Raw genomic sequence first — 24816 nt, 5'->3', positions numbered from 1 at the left:
GATTTAGTCCTTAATCATCAGGAAACCCTTCGAAAGCTGATCGCTAAACCTACCAGTTAACTTTTACTGAGTTGTTTATTGGCTTGGCTTATTGGCTTATTGCAAGATGGGCTGACAACTAGACATATCTAGTTATGCTAGCCAAATATATACATTAAATACACATGTTTATTTATATTTAAGCGCCTTTAATGTCTGGTCAAATTGTCTTGCTAAAATTGAATAGAAAATAAAACTATTCTACTCTACGTACTCATGACTTGCTGCCTCACTTTCCTCCATTAAAAAATGCTCGAAACTAAAATAATAAATTCGTAATATGTATGTATGAGTAATATACTATAATTAATGAACAAAAAAGTGAAATGTGCCTCTAAACAATTGACACCGAGAGTCTAGAAATTAGATTCGACGACTGCTCAGCTTCCTTTGGAGGCATTTTATTCTCCCCTTTACTGTACTTTGGCACGCCTAAATGTCGTGAGAATGACAGGTGACGCGTGGCGAGTGCAGGGGTATAAATTGTATGCGGAAATGAGAGAAAGAACCTTGGTCTATATTATAAAAGTCTAATAAAGCCGGATTTGAACTCTACGCATTCATTGGATGGGTCGCCAGCACCTCAGCGAGTTATGCCACGCCGACCTCTTATTGGTGCTGCAAACAGCTCCCAGTACTTCGTAGGGAACCGGAATGGCACAAGTTCGATTGCCACTGAGGATAGACATTAAAACTGTGAATGATTTTTACCCTTTTATTTCCAGTTTTTCTGCTTTCTTTGTTTTAAAATAGTTATACGCATCAATTAAATACATTTTTAATAATTACTCAAACGAGAATAATATATGGAAAGCTGCATTTGAACGATCGGCCGAAAAGTGCCACCATCGCCATCTGGTGGTCGCTTTCGTAGGACTGTCAGCCCTCGTTTCTACTGTTATACGCGCTCCATGTAACATAGCATGTAAGTATTGAAAAACATATGTACACATATTTGTTACTGTAAAAGTCATGTAAAATTATGCAGTGGCGCCGCCTCTTGCACCCTAGGAGAAGCTGCTGTTAGTGGAACTCATCGAAATATTTACATTTGACATCGCTAGATGGCGCTTGTAGCGATTTTTATGTATACTAGAGATGGACATGGGCCGTGATTTTGTTCGTGCCATACAACTCTAGCTTGTGCGTGTTTCGTGCGAAACCAGAGGCAAAGAACATTATGAAAAGATGTTTCAATAATAATTCAATTATTATAATCTTGTAGCAGAAAGAAGGAGTCCTTAAGCTCATCGAGAATAGATGCCAATGAGGACGCCTTTTGAAGCCATATCCAAATTTCGAGTAATTCTAGATCCGATGCGGTATGGATGACAAGTAGTCCCATATGTCCGGCTAATAAATGTATTCAAATCACGCAATATATTTGCATGAAATCAATTCATTAGACCCAACCAACCAAAAACGCCATCGACTATTTTTCATATCATCCAATTTATTTCATCTAACTCTCATATATTCGTAAGTATGTATTGTATGTTGTGAATTTGTTTTGTTTTGTTTTGCTTTGTTTTTTTCGTTCAATAATTACACAATTTGCAGTTTAATTATGCGGTTTTTCTTTTCTTTTGGCTTCACAAAATGTCCAATAAAGTGTCTGGATTACGAGTATGCAAAGAAACAAGTAAGAACATAAAGAAGGGTTCTCAAGCTGGAGTAGGAGTGGCTGGAGTTCAGCGTTTAATTGTTGCATGGATTGCCTTTCAGATCGGAGACAGGACTCGTATGTACAGAATGTCCCAGAATGCTCGTGGATCTTAAATGTGCACACAACTAAAGACTATAGAACACATGTAGATCTCTCTTTGAGCTCTCATTCTAATACATAGTTTACTCATATCCGTCCAGCTACGTATTCTATAATCTTTGATACAAACGACACGAAGAATATGGAGCCAGGGCTAAAGGTAGATCTGGCCGGGGTGTTATTTGGGGATTCGCATCCGCCGATTAAAAGTGGAATCTTGCTGGATGAGGAGGACTGCGTATGTACAATTTTTACAGGAAGGATGCATTACAAAAAAAAAAATTATATTTTTAACTTAATTTTCGAAGAAAAAAAATTGATCTTAAACGATAAAAAGCCTTGTTCAGAATCGATAACTAAATTAAATCACATTTAGCGTATTTTAGAAATTTTGCAAATCGTAGCATCTGGCGTGCCTCCGCTCCGAATGGGTTCCGGGTCGGTTCGGTTCGGTTCGTTCTTCTCCAATAATTTAATACTTAAATATTTACATTCTCGAAAAAAAAGGACAAAAAAAATTCCATTGAATATGGTACTATTTAGTATCTATGCATTTACGATCGTACGATCGTACGATTTACTCGTATTTATGGGTAATGGGTGCTTAGGTCTTAGGTCTATGAAAAAAAATGTTTTTGTTCCGTTTTTATTTACGTTTAAGTTTATGAATAATGCCATTAGATTATGCTTAGAAAAGGGTTCATTGCCACGCCCGGAGGCATACCTCCGGGGCGTTCCCATTGCGCTTCGTTGTTCGTTGTTTGAGAATTAGAACAACACATCGATGTACATGTTTCATCTGGCGGAGCCGCCCGCGGCCTGCTCCTGCTTGACCTTCAGCAGGAGCTGCTCGTGCATGTGCACCTCGTCATCGTGGTCGTCACAGATGTCGATCTCGCCATCGCCATCGCAATCGGCATCCCCGTCCGCGTCGCCAGCGACCTCCATATCGCCATCGATCTCCGGGTCGCAATCCTTGTCCATCTCCTCGTCCTCGTCCGGATCCTCCTCTGACTCGGCAACGGTCACGGCCGCGGAGGCAGCGGCTGCGGCGGCCGCGTTCCTGGCATTGGCAGCGGCTGCCACAGCAGCAGCAGCGGCGGCAGCAGCCACTGCTGCCTCAGCATAGCCTGCGGGGCCGTGGTGGTGCATGTGCATGGCGTGCTGCACCGCCTGCTGTTGCTGGCGCTCCCGTTCGCGCTCCCTCTCCCTTTCCCGCTCGGCCAGTTGCTGCTGCTGTTGCTGGTGGTGCTGCTGCTGCTGCTGTTGCAGCTGCTGCAGGTGGTGCAGGTGCTGCTGCTGGTTGTAAGGGTGGTGCTGGTGCTGGCCCCCGGTGCCCGCTCCCGACGCTCCGGCCGGCTGTGCGTGATGCGGCTGGGAGTGGGCGTGCGCGTGGTGGTGCTGCTGGGCCATGCCCGCGTGCATGGCAGCGGCAGCAGCGGCGGCGGCGGCTGCCTCTCCACCATGGTGGTGGTGGTGATGGTGATGATGGGCGGCAGCGGCTGCGGCGGCCGCCGCATTGGCAGCCGCGATGTGGGCCTGGGCCTGAGCGTGGGCGTGGGCATGGTGCTTGCTCGGCTTGCCCGTGGCGGGCGGCGGGGCGTCGAAGAGGAGCCGCGAGATGGAGAAGCTGGAGATGGGTGAGTTGTGGGTGCTGCCAGCCGAGTAGCTGGTGTTGGTGTCGTCCGAAGTGGGCGTCTCCCGGTCGCTCTCGTCGCTCTTTAGCAGCTCGGCGGCCTCCAGCGACTTCTTGTGCATCCCAAGCAGCCAGGGGGCGACCGACTCGTCCTCCTTCGCCGACTTGATGATTGTCTCCGGCAGCGGAAGCGAGTGGCGCACCATCGCCCCATATAGGCCGTACTCGGCCATCTTTGTGCTGTGGCCCCAGCACTTCTCCGTCTTGCGCCACTTGGCCCGCCGGTTCTGGTACCAAACCTGCAACACAAGAGGGGAAACATGGATCAGCTGAAGGTTACTCTCTGGGTTATAGGCTGTAGGTTGTAGGGGGAATAATGGGGGATAATGCAACTCAATATGCAATTAAAAATGCACACATCCCGCCTCTGTCTGGGGGAATGGAGTGGAACTGGACCCAGAAGTGGGTCAAAGGGATTGAATACGGGGGCCAAAACCGAAAAGTGCGTGGGAATGTGTGTGTGTGTGTGTGGAAAGCAGCTATAATCCTCCCATTCTGGCTGACTCCACGTAGCTCAACAAATACGTACAACTGCCCCGAAATACGAATCCAGGGGTGCGTGGATGCATTTTAACATATTTTTTTAATTAAACCCCCAAATAATGATGGGATGGGATCTTAACATTTTTGGTGGGGTTTCGATTTCAAATGATTTCGAATGAAATGCGTTGAGAAATAAATGCAGCAAATAAATCTGGCGGACTCAGTGAGGACTGTCTTTATCTTTAGGGATCTTCGGAAAAGTCACTTAAAACTTAAAATGCAAATGTATGCAAGTATATCCTGCCCTTCAACTCGTTTCCATCTTTCGAACTAAAATCAACGTAATACCAACCGTTTAAGGCCCTTGAATTGATTCCAAACTGTTTTCGCCTTGGCCTATTATTCTCCATCAGATTATCAGACACACTGTAAGGCTATGCCTTGGGATTATCCCTTCCACTGTTGGTACAGTCTGCACAAAAAGTGGTAGCAAACAGAGAGAGCGAAAGAGAGAGAGAGAGCGCGCGCGAATCGTGACAGGGTCACGACAAGGACAAAAGGCGTACGATTAGGGCGGCGGCACACGACACGACCAGCAAAAGCGACCAAAAACTAATTAAATTAACGGTAGAACGAAAACTGGGTGGAGTTGGCATGTCTGCTGAGGATGAGGCTGTGCCCGAGCAGACAGCACTTGTCACGCATCCGTCTTGCCCCCTGCGCATCCCATTTTCGAGTACTTATTAGTGGCACAAGACAAGCCAAGCAAAAATGTTGCCAGCCGTGGCCGTGGCCGTGTGCGGCAACATTAAACGGTCAATTTTCAATTTCACAGACAACTTGCACGGAAAGTGGGCTGTCCTTGTCTCCTTGTTTCCTTGTCGTCTCCCATCCTCCCGGGGGACAACTTAATCTGCTGTTGTGAAAAGTTCAACATCATTTTGGGCTCTGCTTTTCCCAGGGTTGTCCTGTGCCACTGCCACTGCCAGTGCTCTTGCTGCTGCTCCTGCTGCTGCTGCAACATGTGCCGCAATTCTCCAGGGACCATCAAACTGTGGAAATCACTTTAAATTTGTGCGCCACGCGGCCTCGTCCTCGTCTCCGTCTCCGTCTCCACGCACCACTTGGTGTGATGTCAACATTTGCATTTACAGTTGTTTGCCTTGTTTATTGTTGCACTACGCAACAACAGCAACAGCAACAAAAAGCAAAGCAAAAACATGGCAAATTAAATCTGCTTGAGTTGACAACACTTAACACCCGCCACTTGCCCAGGGTGTGGGCACACTGCGAAAGAGAGAGACAGCGACAATCACACTGGCTGCAGTGTTATCTATTTGAGAGAGGGAGAGCGAGTCGGCGAGTCAGCGAGAGTGGGGGGCAGGCAGGGTAGCGGTAGCGGTAGACTCAATCAGTGTTGCTAATGCGTTGATAAATGACTTTTTAAAATGTGCCTAGTTCTGAGAGTTTGCTACTATTATGTATACCCTTTCAGAGGATGTCTCACTGCTGATGTAGATGATTTAGAGGCAAGGAAATTGGAGGCTTAGGCCATATATGTAAACCTTTCCTTCTATTTGTAGTTATGATTCCAGGGGGCGGGGATAGACGAAAAACCTGCTCAAAACCTGCGACACGGCGCTCTCTGTGCTCTGTGCAGCAGAGAGTGCGAGAAAGAGTGGGGAGAAAAATGCAAATAGCAATTTGTTAAATGCTTTTGTTTCCAGCCATAACCTCTTTTGTTTAAATGTTAATTACATAATTATGCATAATCATTTTTAATTCCATTTTTTTGTATCCACCTTCTTTGTGTATGCGCGTTAATATTAACAGCTCATTAAAAGCGCAGGAGAAACAGGAGAGCGGAGCGCAAAAGTGTATAATTAATGCAGCAACAGAATTATGCAAAACAAAAATACAACAACAAAAAAAACTATGATGCGAACAATTTGTTACATGGAGCGATTGCGTCGGTTCCTACCTAGATACATACAGACGAGTATAACAGGCATGTAATATCCACGAGGAAAACATTTATGAAACATTTGTGCTGAGAGGAACTTTTGAAGCGGGAATCTTAGCGGAGATAGTCAGCATTTTGGTTCATTACTACTAAACCCCATTGATCTATGTATAATTGCGCCTTATTTTTATTAACATTTGCCACACAAATTGTAGAATATTCTCATCGAGTGTAAAATGGAGTAAGATCCATTGTTCTATGCCAATGTTTCCTTTGCAATTAAGTGCTGCAAAATTATGCCATCAATGAATTCCATTCCGGCACCACTTGATGTGTTTGCTGATAATTTTTGAAGTATAATTTGCACTGGGAGAACGAAAAGCAACTCACGGAGAAGCGGAATGAATTTTTAACCGAGAGCTGGTTGCTCCTGGTGCTGCTGCTGCCTTATGGGGTACGTACGATATGCATCTTATGACCACGGCAAGAACTTAAGCTTAGGACTCGATGGCAATGGTGCTCGAGGGTCTAGCAGTATTTTGCAAACTCTCTCAAGTGCAAGTGCAGCGATTTCCTTTGGCAGTTTCTTTTGTGCTTTTGCAGAATGTGGCAGTTTTTGTGCAACTTTTTTCGGCAAATTGGAACAATCGGAACATGCGGTGGAGTGCAATTGGAATTGTGCATTTAATGCATTTGCACCAACAAAAAACCAACAAAAAAAAAATCACTTTTCATTGTCTTAATTCGATTGTTTTATGCACAAAGAGAGCCTTCGAGCACCCCAAGCTGCAAGCTGCAATCAGCAATCAGCAGGTTGTCCTCACAGCTCAGTCCTGAAATAGACAGGCGAATGCTTTTTTTGCGGTTCGGTTATGTTCCCTTTTCCACCGCCTTTTCAATGCATTGTACCTCATTCGCTTACTCTCTACGACTCTCTACTTTAATGAAAGGACATAAGCAATACCCCTGAAGAGATATTTCTCTTCAGGAAACTGTGTTCAGAATTGGTTTAGACATGTAGATATATATAAATGTGCACTATATGAAGTTATCTTTAAGATAGGGTACATTCTGTAGCTACTCAGAATTATTATACCCGCTGTAACGGGGTAATGCGGACACCATCTGCGCACAAAGCACAGCCAGGGAGTAGCAGGCAAAGCCAATTGCACAATTCGCAAAAAACAATGCAACAAAGTGGGAGCTTCTAGCTTTGTCCTTGTTGCACACGCCAAACTCTCGCACAGGCGACATATTGGTCAGCATCGATCACTCGTCCCGCATCTTTTATGCTAAATATTCGGCGGACTCTCTTTGGGCATCGTGTGTATTGTGTTAGTTCCGTTTGGAAGCCAATTTGTGTCAGTGGTTTGCCTTGGGGCCGGCCACGCCACGCCACGCCACTCGAAACGTTTCGCTAGCGACGCGTTTGTCGCCTGGCCGTGTCGTTGACTTTTGACAGTGGCAACATTTTTGGTGAACCGCTTTCCAAGCAGCCACAACGAGAGAGAGAGATGAAGAGAACAAGCTTTGGTATTTGGCCTGTGTGCGAGAGCAGGAGAGCCGAAAACATGTTTTGCCAGCCATGTTTCTTTCTCTTTTTCTTCTTTGTGGCTGGTCTGGAGCAAAAAGAAGCAGAGCAGAGCAGGGACGACTGGGCCAAAATGGGGAGAGAATGCACAACACACACAACACACACACAATGAACGACGAAACGCACACACAAAATGGAATGCAATTAAAAACGGCAGGCAAAAAAACACACGCAGAAAACAATCAGCGGGTGCACAGCGAAGAAGGGGTAAGGTGGGAGGAGAAGCAAAAGCAGCGCGAGAGAGCGAAAGAGAGCAAACTTTTAATGGTGGCTTCGATTTGCCGTTGCGTTGCCGTTGTTGTTCTTGTCTCAACGAATTTGCATGGCTGCCGACGACAGGCACAGCCACAGCCTCCTCCTCCTCCTCCCTCGAGCATCATCTTTGTCCTCGGCCTCTTATCGTGCTGCTAATGATTGCCTCGCCACGGCACCAACAGAGACCCCAGACGGACCGCCCGCCCCCCCTGCACACCCATTGCTCTCTCTCCGATTCACGAGCGGCTTTTTTCAAGCTGTGAGCCGACTGCGCTGTTGCGCCATATTTGCACTTAATTGAAGTGTGTGTGTGTGTGTGTGTGTGTGTGAGAGAGAAAGATAGTGTGTGTGTGAGAGGAGAGTGAGAGTGAGTGCTTTTGAATTATTTTGTTTTGCGTTTTACTGCTTCTACTTCTTCTTCTTGTTTTACTTTTCACTTTTCAGCCAATTGTGTTTGTTAATTTGATTTCTGCACATTAACACACACACACACACAGATACACGCCAGATGCACTCACATAAACACAGGCCATAACCAAATCCCTGTGCAAGCGCCATCTTGCGGCTTCTCAAGTGCATATTGAAATAGCGGGAGTTATGCAAAAACCTGAGAGGGAGGCAGATCAAAATGGTAGATGTACGAAGGGGAAACCCTCTATTTATTGGAATTGAAGAGTAATCGTATTGCATGAACGATTAATCGTATTGCAATCGCTCTCAAGAGAGAGAGGGGGAAGGCCGAAGATTTGCGAATCTAAGTGGCTGTTCTTGCTTCTTGCTTCTCCAATTGAAAGACTCTTTTCTGCGTACATCTCTTTGAGTGTTTCTACTTCTATTCTCACTTCGCCCTTTCAGTGTTTCTGCTTCTATTTCTATTATTACGAGTTCGTATGCTTCTGTTTCTCTTCAATTCAATTATTCACATCATTTCATCATTATGGACACGATTTTTTTGTACTTCTTTCTCCGAATAATTCACAATATAAGCTAATTTTTTTGGTCTTTCCAAGTATAGAATTGGATAGATCTTAAATAAGATCAGCCTTCAATCAATAGGATCGAGTTTAAGCACCTTGTTCGATCTTGAAGCGATTAGATCGAGGGATATGGGTACAATAGGGACCGACCACTTAGCAGATGCATTTCCCCTAAAAGATGCGAAATTCGTTTAAAAATATCTTCGAAGTGAAGTTTTTTCAACCCGAATGGGATCCTACATCTCCCAGCATGAAGGTATGTGTCATTTTGTGTTGAATTCTGATTTGACTGAAGGCCATGCTCTTCCTACTATTATTTAGTTCGGACTCGGGCTGGCTGGTTTCTCTTTGACTGTCGACTGTCGATCGCCTTTGTTTTAGCCCCGTCCCGTCCCGCCATCCAATTTGCAATTGTTATGCTCTCGTCTCGTGCTCTTCGCATTTTTTGGAGTGTCGGCGAGTGCCGCTTGCCACGTTTTCTTACTTCATTTCCCATTTGTGCTTTCGTATTTTTGTTGTTTCTGTTGCAATTGCAATTGTGTGCACTCGTAATTATGTAATCAGCGGAGGCCTCATTATGGCAGCCCCACGAGTGCGGCAACACTTGCCAAGTGGCAGGTCCCATTCTCACACCGCATCCCACACTCCCAGGTGCGGTGCCCGTGCTCTCCCTCCGTGCTGCCACAAATCGAAGCTTTCATTGAATCTTTACGATGGCGCACCCATAAAAGTTCTCCCCCCGTCAAACGGTTATAAATCCTCTCAGCCAACAGGGGCCCATTAAAGTCAGAGAATCCACAATCAGACGACGGACTGCAAGGCTACGTGACTCCAGAGGGAAGCCAGCCCCCACCCGACTGCAGAGCTTGATTTAACGTTAGGGGGGTGCTATACTATACCCATCAAAGGCCTTCTAGGGACCATGGGCGTCCACTATTGAGTGGGAGGGGAGATGTTGCAGGTTGAGCTTTAAATGGTCCCGAATAGCCACAGATCAAATGCTGGGTACTACTTATACGAGTCTATGTATTTATATCTGTTGGGTTTCCGCCTCTTACCTGTATGCGATCCTCGGCGAGGCCCGTTTTCATGGAGAGCAGCTCGCGGGCACTCACATCCGGATAGTGGGCCTCCTTGAAGGCCTTCTCCAGCTCCTCCAGCTGGCTGCTGGTGAAGATGGTCCGACCGTGTCGGCGTTTGTTCTTCTTTTTGCCACCGGGCCCGGTACCGCCGGGTCCCACCAGCACATCGCCGCCATGGCCGGCCAGGAGACTGTTGGGATTGCCGCCAGCTCCTCCGGCCGCGCCCAGGAAGGCGGCTGCCTCTGCATGATGGGCGGCATGGGCATGCAAGTGGGGGTGGCCGTGGTGGGCGGCATGGGCGTGGTGTGCATGGTGGGCGGCAGCCGCAGCGGCGGCATGATGATGGGCCGCAGCAGCAGCGGCTGCCGCATGCTGATGGGCAGCCAGGGCGGCATGATGGTGGCCGCCACTGGCGGGCGAGGAACGACTGGCGGAGGCTGCCACTGCAGCCGAGGCAGAGGCGCTGGCCAGGGTCGATCCAGAGCCACCTGATCCGGCGGAGCTACCACGGGCGGCCTCCCCACCAGGTCCATTGCTGCTGGGAGGTGAGCCCAGATGCCCGTTGCTGTTGCTACCACTGCCGTTGCCGTTGCCCGGGGCGGCGCCTGATCCTGCACTGCCTCCGGCCTTGCTGGGCGACTGCTCATCTCCGCTGGCGTTGGCCAGGCTGCTGGCGTACTCCTGACCACGTGCGGCCGCTTGTTCTGCAGAGAGAGACGACAGAGAGAGAGGGAAGAGGGAAGGGATTAGTTGAGTGGCATTCCTGGCGCTTGCTCTACATATGTCGTTGTCGTTGTCGATGTTGAGGCATGTCTGTCCCTGCCACAAATCCCATTTCCATTTCCCTTTGAGCGGAGGACAATGGCAATGCCGCCGCAGACCCAGAACTCAGGACCCAGGACACAGCACCCAGGAGACATTCGAGCCGAATCCTTCTGCACTCCCAATGATTCCCTGATTTTTCGCACACGATAACCGTGTCAGGCGGCAGCTGAAAAATTGTTCCATGCCCCGACGACCGACTCTCATTCAACATTCGTGCAGATTTTGACAAGTTGCCTGGATTTTTTATTCAAATGTCAGCCAGCGAAGGGTTAAGCGCATGTCGTCCTCCTCTCCTCTCCTCTCCTCTCCACTCCACTCCACCTTCTGCTTTGATGGCATTCCCAGAAAAATGGAATTGGAAATGGGAAAGAACAGCCACACAGCCAAATATTTTCTTTTGGCAGGCAGGAAAGGAAAATGACAAGGAGGAGACGCATACGGAGACGGTGAAAGGAGGTTTCGGCTTCGGCTCCGGCTTTGTTTTGACAATTAGGGTGTTAGGGTGTTAAGTGGTTTAGCCCTTTTTTTTCTACCCCCGTCTCAAATTAAACGGGAATCGGCTTAGGCGTGTCGCAAAGGGCGTTCTATTGTGATCCCCGGCCGCACAATGTCCCCCCCGATCCATAATGATGATGATGATGATGATGACGATTGTGCGCGTCTCACTTTTCTTTGCATGGCCAAAAACGGTTTCCGGCCACACACTTATCGGGCTGACCAAATTATCTATGATTATCCTTGCCAGTTGTTCGGTTAATGGGCTGGTAGGAAGTCCCTTAAGCAGCATCGATCTCTTATAGAGCTAGAGGAAGTCTTTTTAATAGAGCATGGATTTTGGTTTCAATTGAGGAATATTAAGGGACTGCACATATTTTATTTAATAATAAATAGCACATTCTTTTGATAGGACTCTTATGTAGGTCCACTCTTACACGTATCATTCGTGTAAGGAACTAAGGAATACTTCTTGGTTTTGGATCTAATACCCCTGTTTCACTAGTGCATCGGATTTGCTGAACAAATAATTACCCACTACAGATCCTACATTTAGAGGCAACCTTCTTCCCAATTCCCATAATTGTGAGTCCCTGCAGCTATGTGCTCTTTAAAAACTTATTGGCCAATAATGAAATCGATCTATCGTCTGGTTTGAATGCTCTCTTGAACATTTACAGTTTATACCAGTGAAACTGTTCAACTTTCCATTAAATTAGGCAACCAGCAATGAACAGAACAGACCGAACCACCTCCTAGTAAACACTCATATTTGCATGCATACAGAAATATTCCTTCTATGGTATATTTTTGTGTGTGTGTGTGTGTGTGTGCTGTTATTGCCTGGCCACTTTGGCGGCATAATTAGACACACATCAATTAACAATTAGCCGGGGAGTGGGGAGCGACAGCTGACCACTGTCCACTGTCCATCCCCATCTCCCAACGCACGAGCCCTGCCCTGGCTAAAATGCTTTAAAAGCACTGCCAAAGCATGCTTATAAATAGCAATAATGATGAACAACAAATTGTATATACATATAGCAGATACTTTCTATAGAGGCGAGCGAGTGGTTAGCCACTTTGGCCAGCTATCGATGTCGTCTCTCCCATCCATCCATCGTCTCCCGCTCAGCGTTCGACTCGGTTCATCAACTAATTTGATTTGCGGCATGGAGGAGGTCGGTTCGGTCCGGTCCGGTCCGGTCCGGTCCGCTACGGTCGCAGGGTCAGTCAATCTGGGCGGTGCGATGCGGTGCCTGGCAGTTGCTTGATTCTCTGTCATGCGATATGTTGTGGCCAGCAGCAGCCTCCGCCTTCGCCTTCGTTTTCGCCCCTCTGCATTCGGCTTTGCCTTTTGCATTTTCCCTTTTCCATATCCATTTTCAGCCAGTTTTCCCCCAGCTCGTTTTCCGCCTAAATTAATTTGATATGTATTGTACATACATAGTTCTGCTTTGGCCCGGGGTACTGTCTGGTCCTCAAGTGAAATAAATACGTGCATTGGCCTGTCCGTGTCCTGCTTTGTGTCCTGCCTTTGTCCTCTCCTGGCTGGCTGGCTGGCTGGCTGGCTGGGCTGGCGGGACTGTCTGGGGTACACGGGGCCACTTCGATGGCTCTTTTGTTCATTGCTTAATTGTTCAATTAAGCAATATTTTGATCGAATGGCTTTTGTTTTGTGCGGCATTCCATGAATTTCATTAACCGCCAATCGAAGCGGTCACGATAATAATATGCCAATTTATTGCCGGGCTAATGGGTCAGGTCTCTGTGGCTCTACCTCGAAGTTTTAAAAACTATTTCGATATAGCTATCGATTAGTATGCATAGATCGATACCTCTCGATAGTTGTATATTCTTAATTTCCAAACAAAAAAGACTTTACTTGCTCTATTCCATTTTTCCATTTCCATCGAGAGTGACTGATTTATAGAGGTTCTGTTCTGCTGCAGACTCTCCTCTGTGATAAATGGCAGAACCCCTCCCCCCGCCCACCACCCATTCTTTGCATAAATTCCCATTCCGATTCCCCACTCCATCCAGAGACGAAATGTAAAATTACCAATAAACTCAAATTGAAATTGCCAGACATATTAATAAAAGCCCACCGCCAACCACTTGGCTCTGGATCTGTGTGTGCGTGTCCTGGCAGGGGGGAGAGGTAGTGGGAGAGGGAGGTGGGTTGTTCTAGCATTGCGTAGAGATGGGCGATTTGTGGATGAGAATGGGCCACTGGGGTGCCACCAGCACTAGACCGATGAAGCGTACGCGAGGCTGGAGGCCCCTCCCCCCCGTAGGCAGCCAACAGCCCAGCCAGAGAGCCCTCCCCTTGCTATCTACGATTTCATCTCTCTTCCTTTTTTATTTTCCTCTTAATTTTATTTTCGCTGAATACCTTGAGGGGGTGGTGGTGGTTGCTGGTGGTAGTGCCACTGGCTGTGGCTGTGGCAGTGCCAGGAATGGCGCTGGCAAAAAGAAGAACATTTCTGTTGACAGGAAATACACTCGAAATTGGCAATTTTGCATTTACGTTAATAATACTCGAGCGTATTTACTACTTACGCTAACACCGTGAAGGGCGGGAGGATCTGTGCGGCTGTGGGGTTTGGTTGTCTAGGCAAAATGGGGCCACATGATGGTTGGTGTTGGGGTTGGGGTAGGGGGGTGGGGTTTCTATGGGTGGTCCTGGCAACTTTTTGCCAAATGAAAAGCGTATTTATTTGCGCCAAGGCAAGGCAACATTCTGCCCCTGAGTTGGCAGCTCTCCCAGCTACTGTGTGAGGGGAAGGGAAGGGAAGGTAAGGGGTGGGGTGGGGTGGGGCATGGGGTGGATTGTGTCTGGCGCGGGTGGGAGCTAAGTATAGCCGAGCCAATATGACGCGCAATTATTTGTAATGGAGACGTAAATAAGTTGAAGAAGCAAAGTGGCAAAAGAAAAATGGCAAGAGGCAAGCGGCAGGGCAGGCAGGCAGGCAGCGTACCTCCTGAGTGGGTGGCTCGGGTGTGGGGTGTCCTCAGATGATGGGATGGAATGGGATGGGTGGGTGGTGGCTAAGTTGTTAGTTGTTATACAATCCACAGAACCTTTTCAGTCTTGAGTTGTTCTTCTTCGTCTTTTTATTTTTCTTTCGTGTTGTTGTTGTTTTTGTTTTTGTTTGGGGGTTGCTTTTCGGGATATGTCTCCCAAATTGTGGGTGGTGGTTGTGCCTGCCCGTGCTGGGGCGGTGCTGGGTGAGAGCGGGAGAGTGAGTGAGTGAGGGAGGGGACGCCCCGCAGTTAGCTCGTTAACTCGATTTGCGCTCGCATTTCCCTTTGTTGCTGCTCTTGTTCCCTGGCTGCTGCTCCCTGGTTCCACATTGAAATAAATACGAAAAGGCGGGGAGCAGTCCCGTTGTTTTTCCAAAATGGCTGACATCCGCTGCCCCCCCTCGTGTGGGTGTGGGTGTGGGTGTGTGTGTGTGGGTGAGCGGGACAGATAGAAAGTTTTTGGGAAAAATTAAAAAAAAAAAACAAGAGGCGCATTTTCTTCTTTTTGGCAGCTTTAAAACGTTTTTTGCTGGGGATATATTTACGACTTGCAGCTAAAGAGAATAGTGGAGTTGATTTGTTGTTGCAGGTAGGACTAATACAGTGGGTTATAGCAGTGTATGAACACAATATGCAGAGATATTTGAATCTACTATGACAACTGCAGCCTGATCCTTCCTGGGTATATCTAGCAGCCGTAAATGTAGTAGCAGCAGCAGCAGCACCCAAAGCAACAATCAGACAATGACAACTGTACTCGAAGGAGAGAAAGAGAGAGAGAGAGAGAGAGGCCTTGGGCTTTCCTTTGCCCTTCCGGACGGGGACGGGGTGCTGCGGGGTTTTGTGTTACGCTTATTTTCCAATTTCACTTTTTGTTATCTGAAGATTTTCCTACCATTGATTTTCTCAGCTGTGCTTAAATTTGCTTATTCGCCAGCTCCACTCCCCTGGCCCTCCCCTCCCCTCACACTCAAGCACTTGACTCATTGTTGCTGCCACTGGCACTGCCTCATCCACTGGGACTGCCACTGGGACTGGGACTGGGACTGTAGTTGTAGTCGCTGTGTTGTAAAAAAGCTAAAAGCAAAACGACTCTGCTGTGTGTTGTATTTCCATTTTGAAGCTGAATTTCCTATGATTTTTCAGAGGGTATTACGCATTCAGCAAGATGTTTGCAACTTTCGATGTAAAAATTGATTTTTAATAAGCTCAAATCACATTCCAAAAACTCCAAAAATAGGAAAGATCGGTACAAAAATGAAATCATGTATATTTGTCCTAGAGATAATCTAAACATTGCCGTCTAATGGGATTACAGACTTTATTCGAAAGAATATATTCAATATCAGCCATAGAAACGATTAGTTTTTGTTCCATTTCATTTCATTTAATTTTGGAATTTTAAATTCAAATCGAATGTGGCTGCAATATGGAAACGATGAATATTTAAAGTGTATCAAAATCGTTGGTTCTCGGTGTAAGATTTAGCTCTCTCTTGTTTGTTGGTATCTTTGTTATTTTCGTTGTTATACGATGTTTCTTCGAGCCATTCAACCATTTTGCTGGGGATTTCTGCAATTGTGAGCAGAAGAGAAGCACAGGGGAAGAGCAGGAGTGGCAGCCAGCCAGCCAGGCAGACAGAGAGAGAAAGAGATAGCGGAGAGAGAGTGCAGTGAAGCTTAAATGAAATAATTGGGTAGTTAGTGCGATTTTGTTGTTGTCGAAAGGCCCTTTTTGCACGAAACGTTTCACTCCCTCACTCTCTCTCTCTCTCTCTATGGCGTCTTCCGCCTCTAATTTATTTATATGCCCTGCACTCAAGTGAGAGGTGCCTTGCTACCTTCTCCCGTTTCGCGTGCTGCTGCTGCTGCTGTTGCTTTTTCTCTATAATTAGACATTATTTCGCGTTCAATTGCGTTTTGTAGTTGCCCGGCGGGGCTGTGGAGCTGTGGGGCTTTGTGGCTGTGAGCAGCACCTAGGTGGCTATTAGCTAATGAAATTTAGCCAACGATGGGGGGCTCCTCGATTATGCTCACGCGATGTGGGCGATAATTGAGTGCAAGTGCTATCGATTTCTACTCAAAATCGTCGATTCATTATACATACATTTCGGCGTAGGGGCAATTACATTTACATATGCTTTGGATATTTTACAGCATAAATTGTACATGCATACATAAGTACATATATATGTATATCTTTATATGGCTTATCTGTACATGGTATATATGACATCGATTTATGTTATCGCTTTTGTATCGATTTCGGGCTTATATTTTCTTTAATCTTATTTATATTCATTTTATTTCATTTATCGAATGGCCATCAATAACTGCTGCTTCTTCTTGTCCCTGCCGCCACTGAATTATCGATAACATTCTCTGTGTGGGTCGTCTGCTGTCCAGGAATGCCACTAAAGGCTTCCTCCCTTCTCCTGGAACCCCCCAAACACACACACACACACAACGAATCAGAAACCAAGCGAAATGGTATGTTTTACTTTTGTAAAATTCATTGGGCCATAAAACGGTACTCCCCCACAGTCCCCTAAAAGCACACACCCAACCCACACCCAACTCGTATGCCATGGCGCCTCTCGAATGGACAGCCGGTCGGTCGGTCGGTCGGCGTTCCATTTAAATGGGCAACTAACTCGTAACCAGAAAACGGTTGCAACCTACAACCCTTTTGTGGTCTGTCCATTTCGGTTGGCAGCAACGTTTTACAACACTGTAAATGCTGTGCGGAAATAGCGGTAAATATAAAAAGGGGACACACAGAGACTCAGAGAGAGAGAGCGAGAGAGAGAGAGATAGAGAGAGAGATAGTCATGTGTATGTGTGTGCTCAAATATTTATTAACCCATCAACACATGCGGAAGTTTTCGTTTTTCCGGCCGTTTCGTTACACTTACATACACAGAGACACGACACTCATCGCACGTTTAACACCCGAAAAACTTCAGAGCCACCCACCCTCCGCCCAACAGCACCTCCTCTTCCTTCATCCTTGGGCTGTGTGTGTGAGTGTGTGTGTGTTTGTGTGTTTTTTTGGTGGTAACAAATTCGTGTAGCGTTGCAAATTGCTGTCAACAGGGAAATTAATAAAAAGTCAAACGCCTTTTAGAGGCAACAAACCCACACCCACACCCAGACCCACACTCACACTCACACCACTTCTTCCTGTGGAATGGTAGGGCACTGGTATGGGGGGCTTAGCGTTAAGATCGGCAAATAAAACAGGACTCTTAGCCGGGACTATACGCGTACTCGTCGCAGGATGTGGGGTGTGTGGGACAAGGTCTAAATTTTGGGTTCTTTGCGTGCCCATAAAATGGATTAACACGTTTAATATTCAATTTGGGCACGCAGCCCCCCTTTGCAGTGCAGAATGAGTGTTTGCGAGTGCAAAATGAGTGCGAGTAGTGAGTCTGTGAGTGCAGAATGAGTGTGTGTGTGTGTGTGTGTCTGTGTGTGTGTGAGTGCATGCCCTGAGTGGCGCCCGGGGGGACAGTTACGCTACCAGCGCCTAGACGAGAATTCTCTCTGCTTTGCTTCGATTCGCTCGTGATTCGATTAATGGCAAATTTTGAGTGGCAAAATTTTGTTGTCAGGGTTGTTGTCAATTGCATTGGGGGAAATGAAATGGAAATTCGCAACATTTCCGCCTCCCCCGGCACACAGCACACAAAACACACACACACAGATTGGCATTGCCGCATTGAGTAGCCGCTAAATGATGATTCACTAAGTGAATGCATTTGCAAAGGCCAACGAGGATGCAACGAGGAAATGAGATAACGAGAATTGTCATTATGGATAGCTGAGCAGCTCAGTTGAGCAACTGAGGGAAGGGATTCATTGGCCTGGCTGTTGAGCAGCTCGTTCTTTGCATTCTTTGCCATTTACTGAGTCTCTTTATTGAATATGTACTGTAGAACTACAGTACAGCCTTAGATTCTAATGAATCCATTAACCCATCCCATCCCATCCATCCATTCACAGCATCGTTATTGCCCTGCTCTTTCCGTGGCTTTTCTTTTGGGAATTTTCCTGAAAGCAAAGCTGTTGTCCATCATGTCGTCGCGCTGTCCAATGCACTTTTCCCGTTTTCTGTGTTTGCCCTGCGGCTTAACTGCAAATTCATGCAGAAAATGTTCAAGATGGGGATTGGGGCCTCTGGAGGGGAGCTTGAGGAGGAGCTTGAGTCGCATTAACTGGCGAACAAAGCCACTTAATGGTCCAAGGGCTAGGAGTGGGCTGGGGGACGGTCTATGGACTATGGCAGTGCGTCCGAAGCCCTGACTAGCCTTGTGGTCTGTGGCTCTCTGGTCCTCTGCCCACGGAATCAACAGGGAAAAAAAGGGAGAGAGAGAGCAGGCAGGCAGGCAGGAAAATCTGTGCAAGTTGTTTACACGCCGCGCACTCGAGTGCTTCCTAGAAAATGACGAAGACCACGGCGACTATTGCACTGCGAGTGCAACTGCAGTCTGCAGTCTGAGGTCTGAAGTCTGAAGTCTGAAGTGGCTGAATGCATTTTGTGGATGATCATGCAGCCAGCAGTCGGGCCAAGGCAATTGGTGGGCCAAGGCAGCTGCTGGTAAAAGTCTCACAGCTCGTAGCTCCTTTCAATGCCTGCCACTTGTTGTCATCAATTTCTGTGTGCTGGTTACCTCTTCTTCTCGCTGCTGTTTATCCAGACTCCAGACTCTAGACTTCCATCTCTCCATCTCTCCAACTCCATCTCCATCTCCCAGATGCACAGCTAGAGCCAGAGGCAGGTTGAATGCCACTTGCTGCTTCGGCTGCACTTCGTTGGAAATGTACAATATGTATATATTTTGGGAAAATTATCTACCATTTTCATTTAGCTGTTACTTCTGTATTTGTTTTCGTTTCGTTTCGGTTGTTTGCCTTTCGGAGGAGAGTTTTCGTTTTCGTTTTTATTTTCCTGAAAACTGAACTTGTAGTTTTCCAATTAAAAAATTATTATGAAAATAATGGGCCTGGGGATCTCGTTCTCATTCTCTCCCCATGACACTCTCTCTCGCTCTGTCTCCCTCTCTCTCTGTGTATCTCTGTGTGAGGATTGTGATCGTGTTTTGGGTTGTTCTTTTCCGCTCTTTTGGCCTACTCATTGTCACATAATTAACACTTGATATAGCAATTTGTCGGGCTGCAATTTGCTTTCCACTTTGGTTTCATTTCCCTCAATTTTTTTCGGCTTTTTGTGGGTTTTCGGTTTTTGGGAAAATGTGCGAAAAACTATCGAATTACCTTTTGTCTGGCAACAAAACAAGGGAGCCCCCCAGGAACACACCAGAGAGGCAGGAAATGTGCACGGGAATTATTTCGGAAGTGCGGCGGCGGCCCCCATACCACAATAATATCGCAAATATCTTGGTTCTTCTCTCTAGATCCCTATCGCTGCTGCTGCTTCTGCTGCTGCTGCTGCTGCACTTTTTAGAGGTTTCTATTTTCATTTTTTGGCTTCGAAAATTGGTGCGATTGATTTTCAGTCAGAGGACACGCGTGTGGCAGTGTCAGGGGATTGGGGATTTGGGACAGGATTAAGAATAGAAAGAATATATCTTTAAGCAGATCTTTGCATTAGTGTGTCATCTGAATATATTCATACACATTTGTGATTCCCCTACAATCATTTGAATGTTCCCAAGCAATTATCAGATTTATTTAGTTAATTTGATCAACTTTTGAGTGTATTGCAGCCAAGGCACTGCTCTCCCAATTAGAGCCAACAATTTGTGGGCAATTATTTGCCATTAAGTCAAATCCACTGGCACTTCGGTTTGCCTATGACTCAGGGCCCGGGCACGGAACAATGGCCCAGAAGTGAGGCGCTGAACAGCGAGCTAAAGACGGGAGAGGCCCACTTCGTTGGCCACTTCGAAATGCGTGGAAATGTGTGTCGAAAAAAAACATAGTTTGTGGGCATTACATAAACACCAATAAAAGAGCAGCACCGCAGCACATGACAGCGATACGAAGCGAGGGATACATGTGTATCCCAAAGGATCTGCACACTTGCATGACTTTTGAGTAAATATTTATTAGAAGGAGAAACGAAGTGCTAGAGCAGCAGGCAGCAGTCGCCACTCCTCGATGGCCACTCAAATTAAGGATAACAACGTGCAAAAGCAGCATCAGCACAGGAGCTGACACAGGCATCCCGGCAAAGTAGCAATTTTCCCCGGAGTCAACAAAAAGGAATAGAAAAGAAATTGAAAGGATGCTGAGGCTACTGCTACTGCTACTGCTGCTGCGGTTAACCACTCGAGTCGATTTATTTTGTACACAATTTGCCTCGAAAACTAACGCCCCGTGTCCTGTGTCCTGTTGCCTGGTTCTGGTCCTGGTCCTGGCCAGAAGAAACCAGAAAAGGACGTTGTCGTCCGTCTGTTGCCTTTTTTACAGCTCAACCAGGACAAAAGGGGCCCCGAGGCCCTCCAACTGTTGTTGTGCAAACAATGTGCGAGCGGACGCTGACACGGACGGACCCTCGGCAAATAGTAGACCAGGATGGGCATGGGCATGGGCATGGGCATGACTAACAAGAACTAGACGGAAGAATAAGAATAACGCCAGTGCCAGCAGAAGAATAAGAACAGGAATAAGAGCCAGCAGACAAAAAAAAAAATGCAGAAGTGGCTGGAAAAACAGCTCCCGGAAAGGTCAACAGTGGAAAGCAGGCACAGAAACCACACAACGGAACAACAAATAAACTGATGTAAAGTGTGAAAATTTAACAAATTAAGTGCGTGTAACTCTCAGATACATTTGTATCTCGTATCTCGTTCTTCGCACCTTTGGCCCCGGTAGGTGAGAAGGCCTACCTTCTCGAGGGTGTGAGAGTGGGATGGTTAGACAAACACGAACTTACACGGTACACACCGTCCCGGCCAGAAAGGGATGGCGATGAAAATTCTGGCCAGGGGCGTGGCCATCTGCCCCATGACGCGGCACAAAGAGGGCGAGGGGAAAGCAAAAACTAGATCTACACCAAGGTAGATCTTGCCACGGAACAAGATGGATAATGTGTGGTCTATTAGATTAGATGAGATCTCTCTAGCGAGATCTTAGCATCTTGTGAGAATATATTGGTCGATAAAGAGATGATAAAAAATACTAGAATATTTCTATAAAGCTATAATAGCACATCCTATACTATATGATAGCATCCCAGAACAAGCAAACAAGATTTCACCACGTTTCAGTTCTTCAAAAGATTCCAAATTCGAAAATCTGCTAAAACAAAAAAAATACAATGAAAAACGAATACAAAAAAAAAAAACCTGGTAATCAGAGTTTAATTTTTATAGCACCAATTGGAATTTGTATGGCAAATCGCAAACGGGATGATCTAATCAGAACTAAATTATACTTTAATTCAATTTCACAAAAGAAAATTAATATTAGGGGTAGAAATTGAAAAGATTCGTTTATGACGCAACGTCAGAATTATTAACTTTTTTTTGAAACAGTTTAAGGGATAACCCCGCAGGTTTTATTATACCAAATTTGAGCAAAAAAGAAGGATAATATCTACATGGAATTAAGATACATATATTGTACATATTTATGAGGATTGTGTACATGTGAGGGATAGTTTACAAGTGCCTCCTATAAACATTATTATAAGCCAAAAAGAAGAAAATACGAAGATTCGTGTGTTGAAATGTTCAAAAACGTTCATTTAAGAGAGATATTCTCAAGGAAAATTAAACACACTCAAATATTAAAAAATATATCCATAAGTTTCAAGTTTCAAAGTTTCCTTTTCAATTCATTATCAATAAAAACAAGCTGAACTGCAGTCTAAGATGTTATTCTTATTTGGAAATTGACTCCAAGAAAATTTCAGTTTTTCACTACAACCAAAAATATTCCAATATTGAGCCCATGGGAGGAACTGACATTCATGGACGTGTGCTATAATATTGCCTGCCCCATGGCTATCGCATTTCAATGGTTGCTGCACGATCCCTATCCCCTATACCGAGGCGGAGGAGTGTTCTTGTGCTCGTCGCTAATTTAAATGGAAATTATGCGCTTAATTAGCGATACACTCACACGGATACGAGGGGGGATACGAGGCATGGAATTGTGGCATGGATTGAAGTGTGTGCGAGATTTCACACTTTGCTGACATGGAGCTCCTTCTCCTCCCTCTGCCTATCCATCACCCTCTGTGTGTGTGTGTGTGTGTGTGTGTGTGTCTGTGTGTGTTATTAATAAGCTTTGTTGAGCGTTGCCACTCGTGCTTAATTTACCGTTCCATTGTTTCAATGCTCGGCCCTGCCTGCCAACCCCTTTTTACGCTTTGAGCTTATTAGTCCATGGGCCTACGCGACGACACAGGAGGGCAGTCGCTCGTCCGTCTGTCCGGATTGACACTTGGCTGCACCCGTTCAAAGTGCCCAGGGAGGACTCTGATGCAACAGCATGGTGCAGATTGTACATGTGTATGGGTTGCCCGGTAATTAGCCGTGCAACAGATCTCAGACTCACTCACCTGCGAATTGGGCTCCAAAATGCTGCTGGAAGTGGCCTCGGAACTCGTGCGGCGTACTGAAGCCGGGCGGCAGGAAGCCTCGCAGATAGGCCGCCGCCGCCAGGGTGGTCATGTGGTGGTGGTGGGCCGCAGCCGCATTGGAGGGATCCGCGGCGGCAGCATAGCCAGCGGCCGCGTAAAAGTTGGCCGGATTGAACACCGGCAGCTGGCAGTGGGCGGCGGCAGCGGCTGCTGCGGCCGCAGCGGCCGATAGTCGTGTCACGTCTGGGGAGAGGGAGCGCGAATCCCGCACGGCCGCCTCCTGGGAGATCTGTTGCTGTTGCAGTTGTTGCTGTTGCAGCTGTTGCTGCTGCTGCTGCAGTCCGGAGGCGCCTGAGGCGGCGCTGGCTGGTGTGTTGGCATTGCGGGGCGGCGGTGTGGCGGCCGGCGATAGTGGCGCCTCTGTGGAGCTGGGCGTGGCTGCAGCGGCGGCCACCTGCTGATGCTGCTGCTGCTGTTGTTGTTGTTGCTGCTGCTGCTGCTGCTGGTAGGCGGCTGCTCCAACGCCAAGGCCTAGGATCTCCTGGATGGCAAAGGGGGTACGCATTTTGGTGGCCTGCATTTTGCCGACGGCTTTTCTCTTTGTCTCTCTTTTTGGTCACACTCTTTCGGCAACTGTTCTGGAGAGGGGCAGAGAAGGGTCTTATTGCACTCGCAGAACGGTCATTGCCGGCACAGTTAAAGTTACAGTTAGGACACAATAAAAAACAATATTTGCATGTATGTATGTATGTACGATCACGCGAACGAACGTTCGAATCCAACGTTTGATGATAAAAACAACACGCACGGGAGATATCGAATCGAATCGAATGGTAAGGTAAAACTGTTTAAACGATGGACTGGACGATGGGGTTTCACTCTTTAGCTTTTGATTCGGCTCGGGCCAAAGGCAACGCTTAACTGTAAGTAAACTGTAAACGCCTCTACGCTGTTACTCTACGCTGCCTGCGTCCGTGTCGTGTCTCTTTGGTTCTTTGCTGCTTGTTGTTTTTGTGTGTGTGAGAGATGAGCCGTTCGTTGCGAACAGCGTGCGAAAACGAACTGAAACCATAGCGAGCGCTGCACGCGAGCAAAAGCGTCGTCGCTGTCGCTCTGCCGCTGTCACTGCCCGCGCCGGCTGCGACGCCAACGCATGGAGTGGGATATTTCCGTTCCGTTTGTTGCTTGCCGTTTGCCGTCGCTTGGTGGTTGCTCAGCTCAGATGCGTCGCGACGACACGACACCTTGGCGCAGCTTCAACTGTCAACTGTGGCGCTGCTGCTGCTGCTTCTGCTGCTGCGGCTGCTGCGCTGCTACCAGCGCTCTGCTCTGGCTACGCCATCTTTGCGCGCGAACGGGATGGCACTACTGCGACAGGCTAGCCATCCCTCGCACACTCACTGCACTTCCCATGGCAGGGGCAAACGCTGAACTTCCAGGGGCGGCCATCCCACTCGCACACACGGCAAACAGCTCTGGGCCTCTCGCTCGCCACTGGAAGGCCGCTCACCGACACTATACGTGTGTGTCCTCCTGTACGTGTACAGTAATTATACAGAGACTGCCCTGCGTACTTTTTCGACTGCGTTTCGGTTTCAGTTTGTTTTGCGCCCGCCGCCAATTTGGCTGGCCGCTGCGCTACCCTCTGTCTATATGTGTGTGCCTCTGTGTGTGTGTGTGTGTGTGTGTGCATGTGTGCGAATGATGGGACTTACGTGCTTGCTCTTTGGCCCAATATTTCCTTTATTTTTTGTTGGTTGTAAATTTGCTCCAAATGGATTTTCACTTGTGTTCAATAATAGCCACACAAAAACGAATCTAAACTATGGCATTTCATGGCTTGCATTTCCATGGGAAAACGTCCGAAAATACCCATCGATTACTGCCATCCAAGATATATTAATTGCCTGGATTTACATATATTATTTGGTATAATCTCTTGGGGAAACTTAAGTTATTTCCATGGCGAAATACTTCTCAAAGGGGAAGCAAAGCTTAAACTGAACTTTCAATTGGAATTTGGAATTGGAATTTAATGGAAATTGCTTGGTTCTCTTTCTCT

At 46.9% G+C, this 24816-nt stretch overlaps 1 protein-coding gene across 1 annotated transcript; it reads right to left on the bottom strand.

The window, feature by feature from the left end:
- Nucleotides 1–2104: 2104 nt before the first annotated feature.
- LOC111072780 (homeobox protein B-H2) lies at nt 2105–23990 on the bottom strand. The gene is made up of 4 exons (XM_041592680.1): nt 22734–23990; nt 9831–10558; nt 3379–3739; nt 2105–3306 (listed from the first exon to the last, which is right to left on the bottom strand). Exons 1-4 carry the CDS (start codon nt 23332–23334, stop codon nt 2600–2602), a joined length of 2397 nt encoding a protein of 798 aa, XP_041448614.1. The 5' UTR covers nt 23335–23990; the 3' UTR covers nt 2105–2599.
- Nucleotides 23991–24816: the final 826 nt, after the last annotated feature.

The sequence above is a fragment of the Drosophila obscura genome, unplaced genomic scaffold (assembly GCF_018151105.1).
Source record: "Drosophila obscura isolate BZ-5 IFL unplaced genomic scaffold, ASM1815110v1 contig_185, whole genome shotgun sequence".
Taxonomy (NCBI): Eukaryota; Metazoa; Arthropoda; class Insecta; order Diptera; family Drosophilidae; genus Drosophila; species Drosophila obscura.
This window is presented reverse-complemented; position numbering and strand designations above follow the sequence as displayed.

Bases quoted from the DNA above. Each gene is read 5' to 3' on its own strand.
- LOC111072780 (XM_041592680.1), bottom strand. From the start codon at position 23,334: ATGCAGGCCACCAAAATGCGTACCCCCTTTGCCATCCAGGAGATCCTA. The intron at 10,559-22,733 runs GTGAGTGAGTCT...CTCTCTCTGCAG, and splicing joins TTTTGGAGCCCAATTCGCAG to AACAAGCGGCCGCACGTGGT. The intron at 3,307-3,378 runs GCAAGCACCATG...CGGCCGCCGCAG, and splicing joins GCCCGCCACGGGCAAGCCGA to CCGCTGCCGCCCATCATCAC.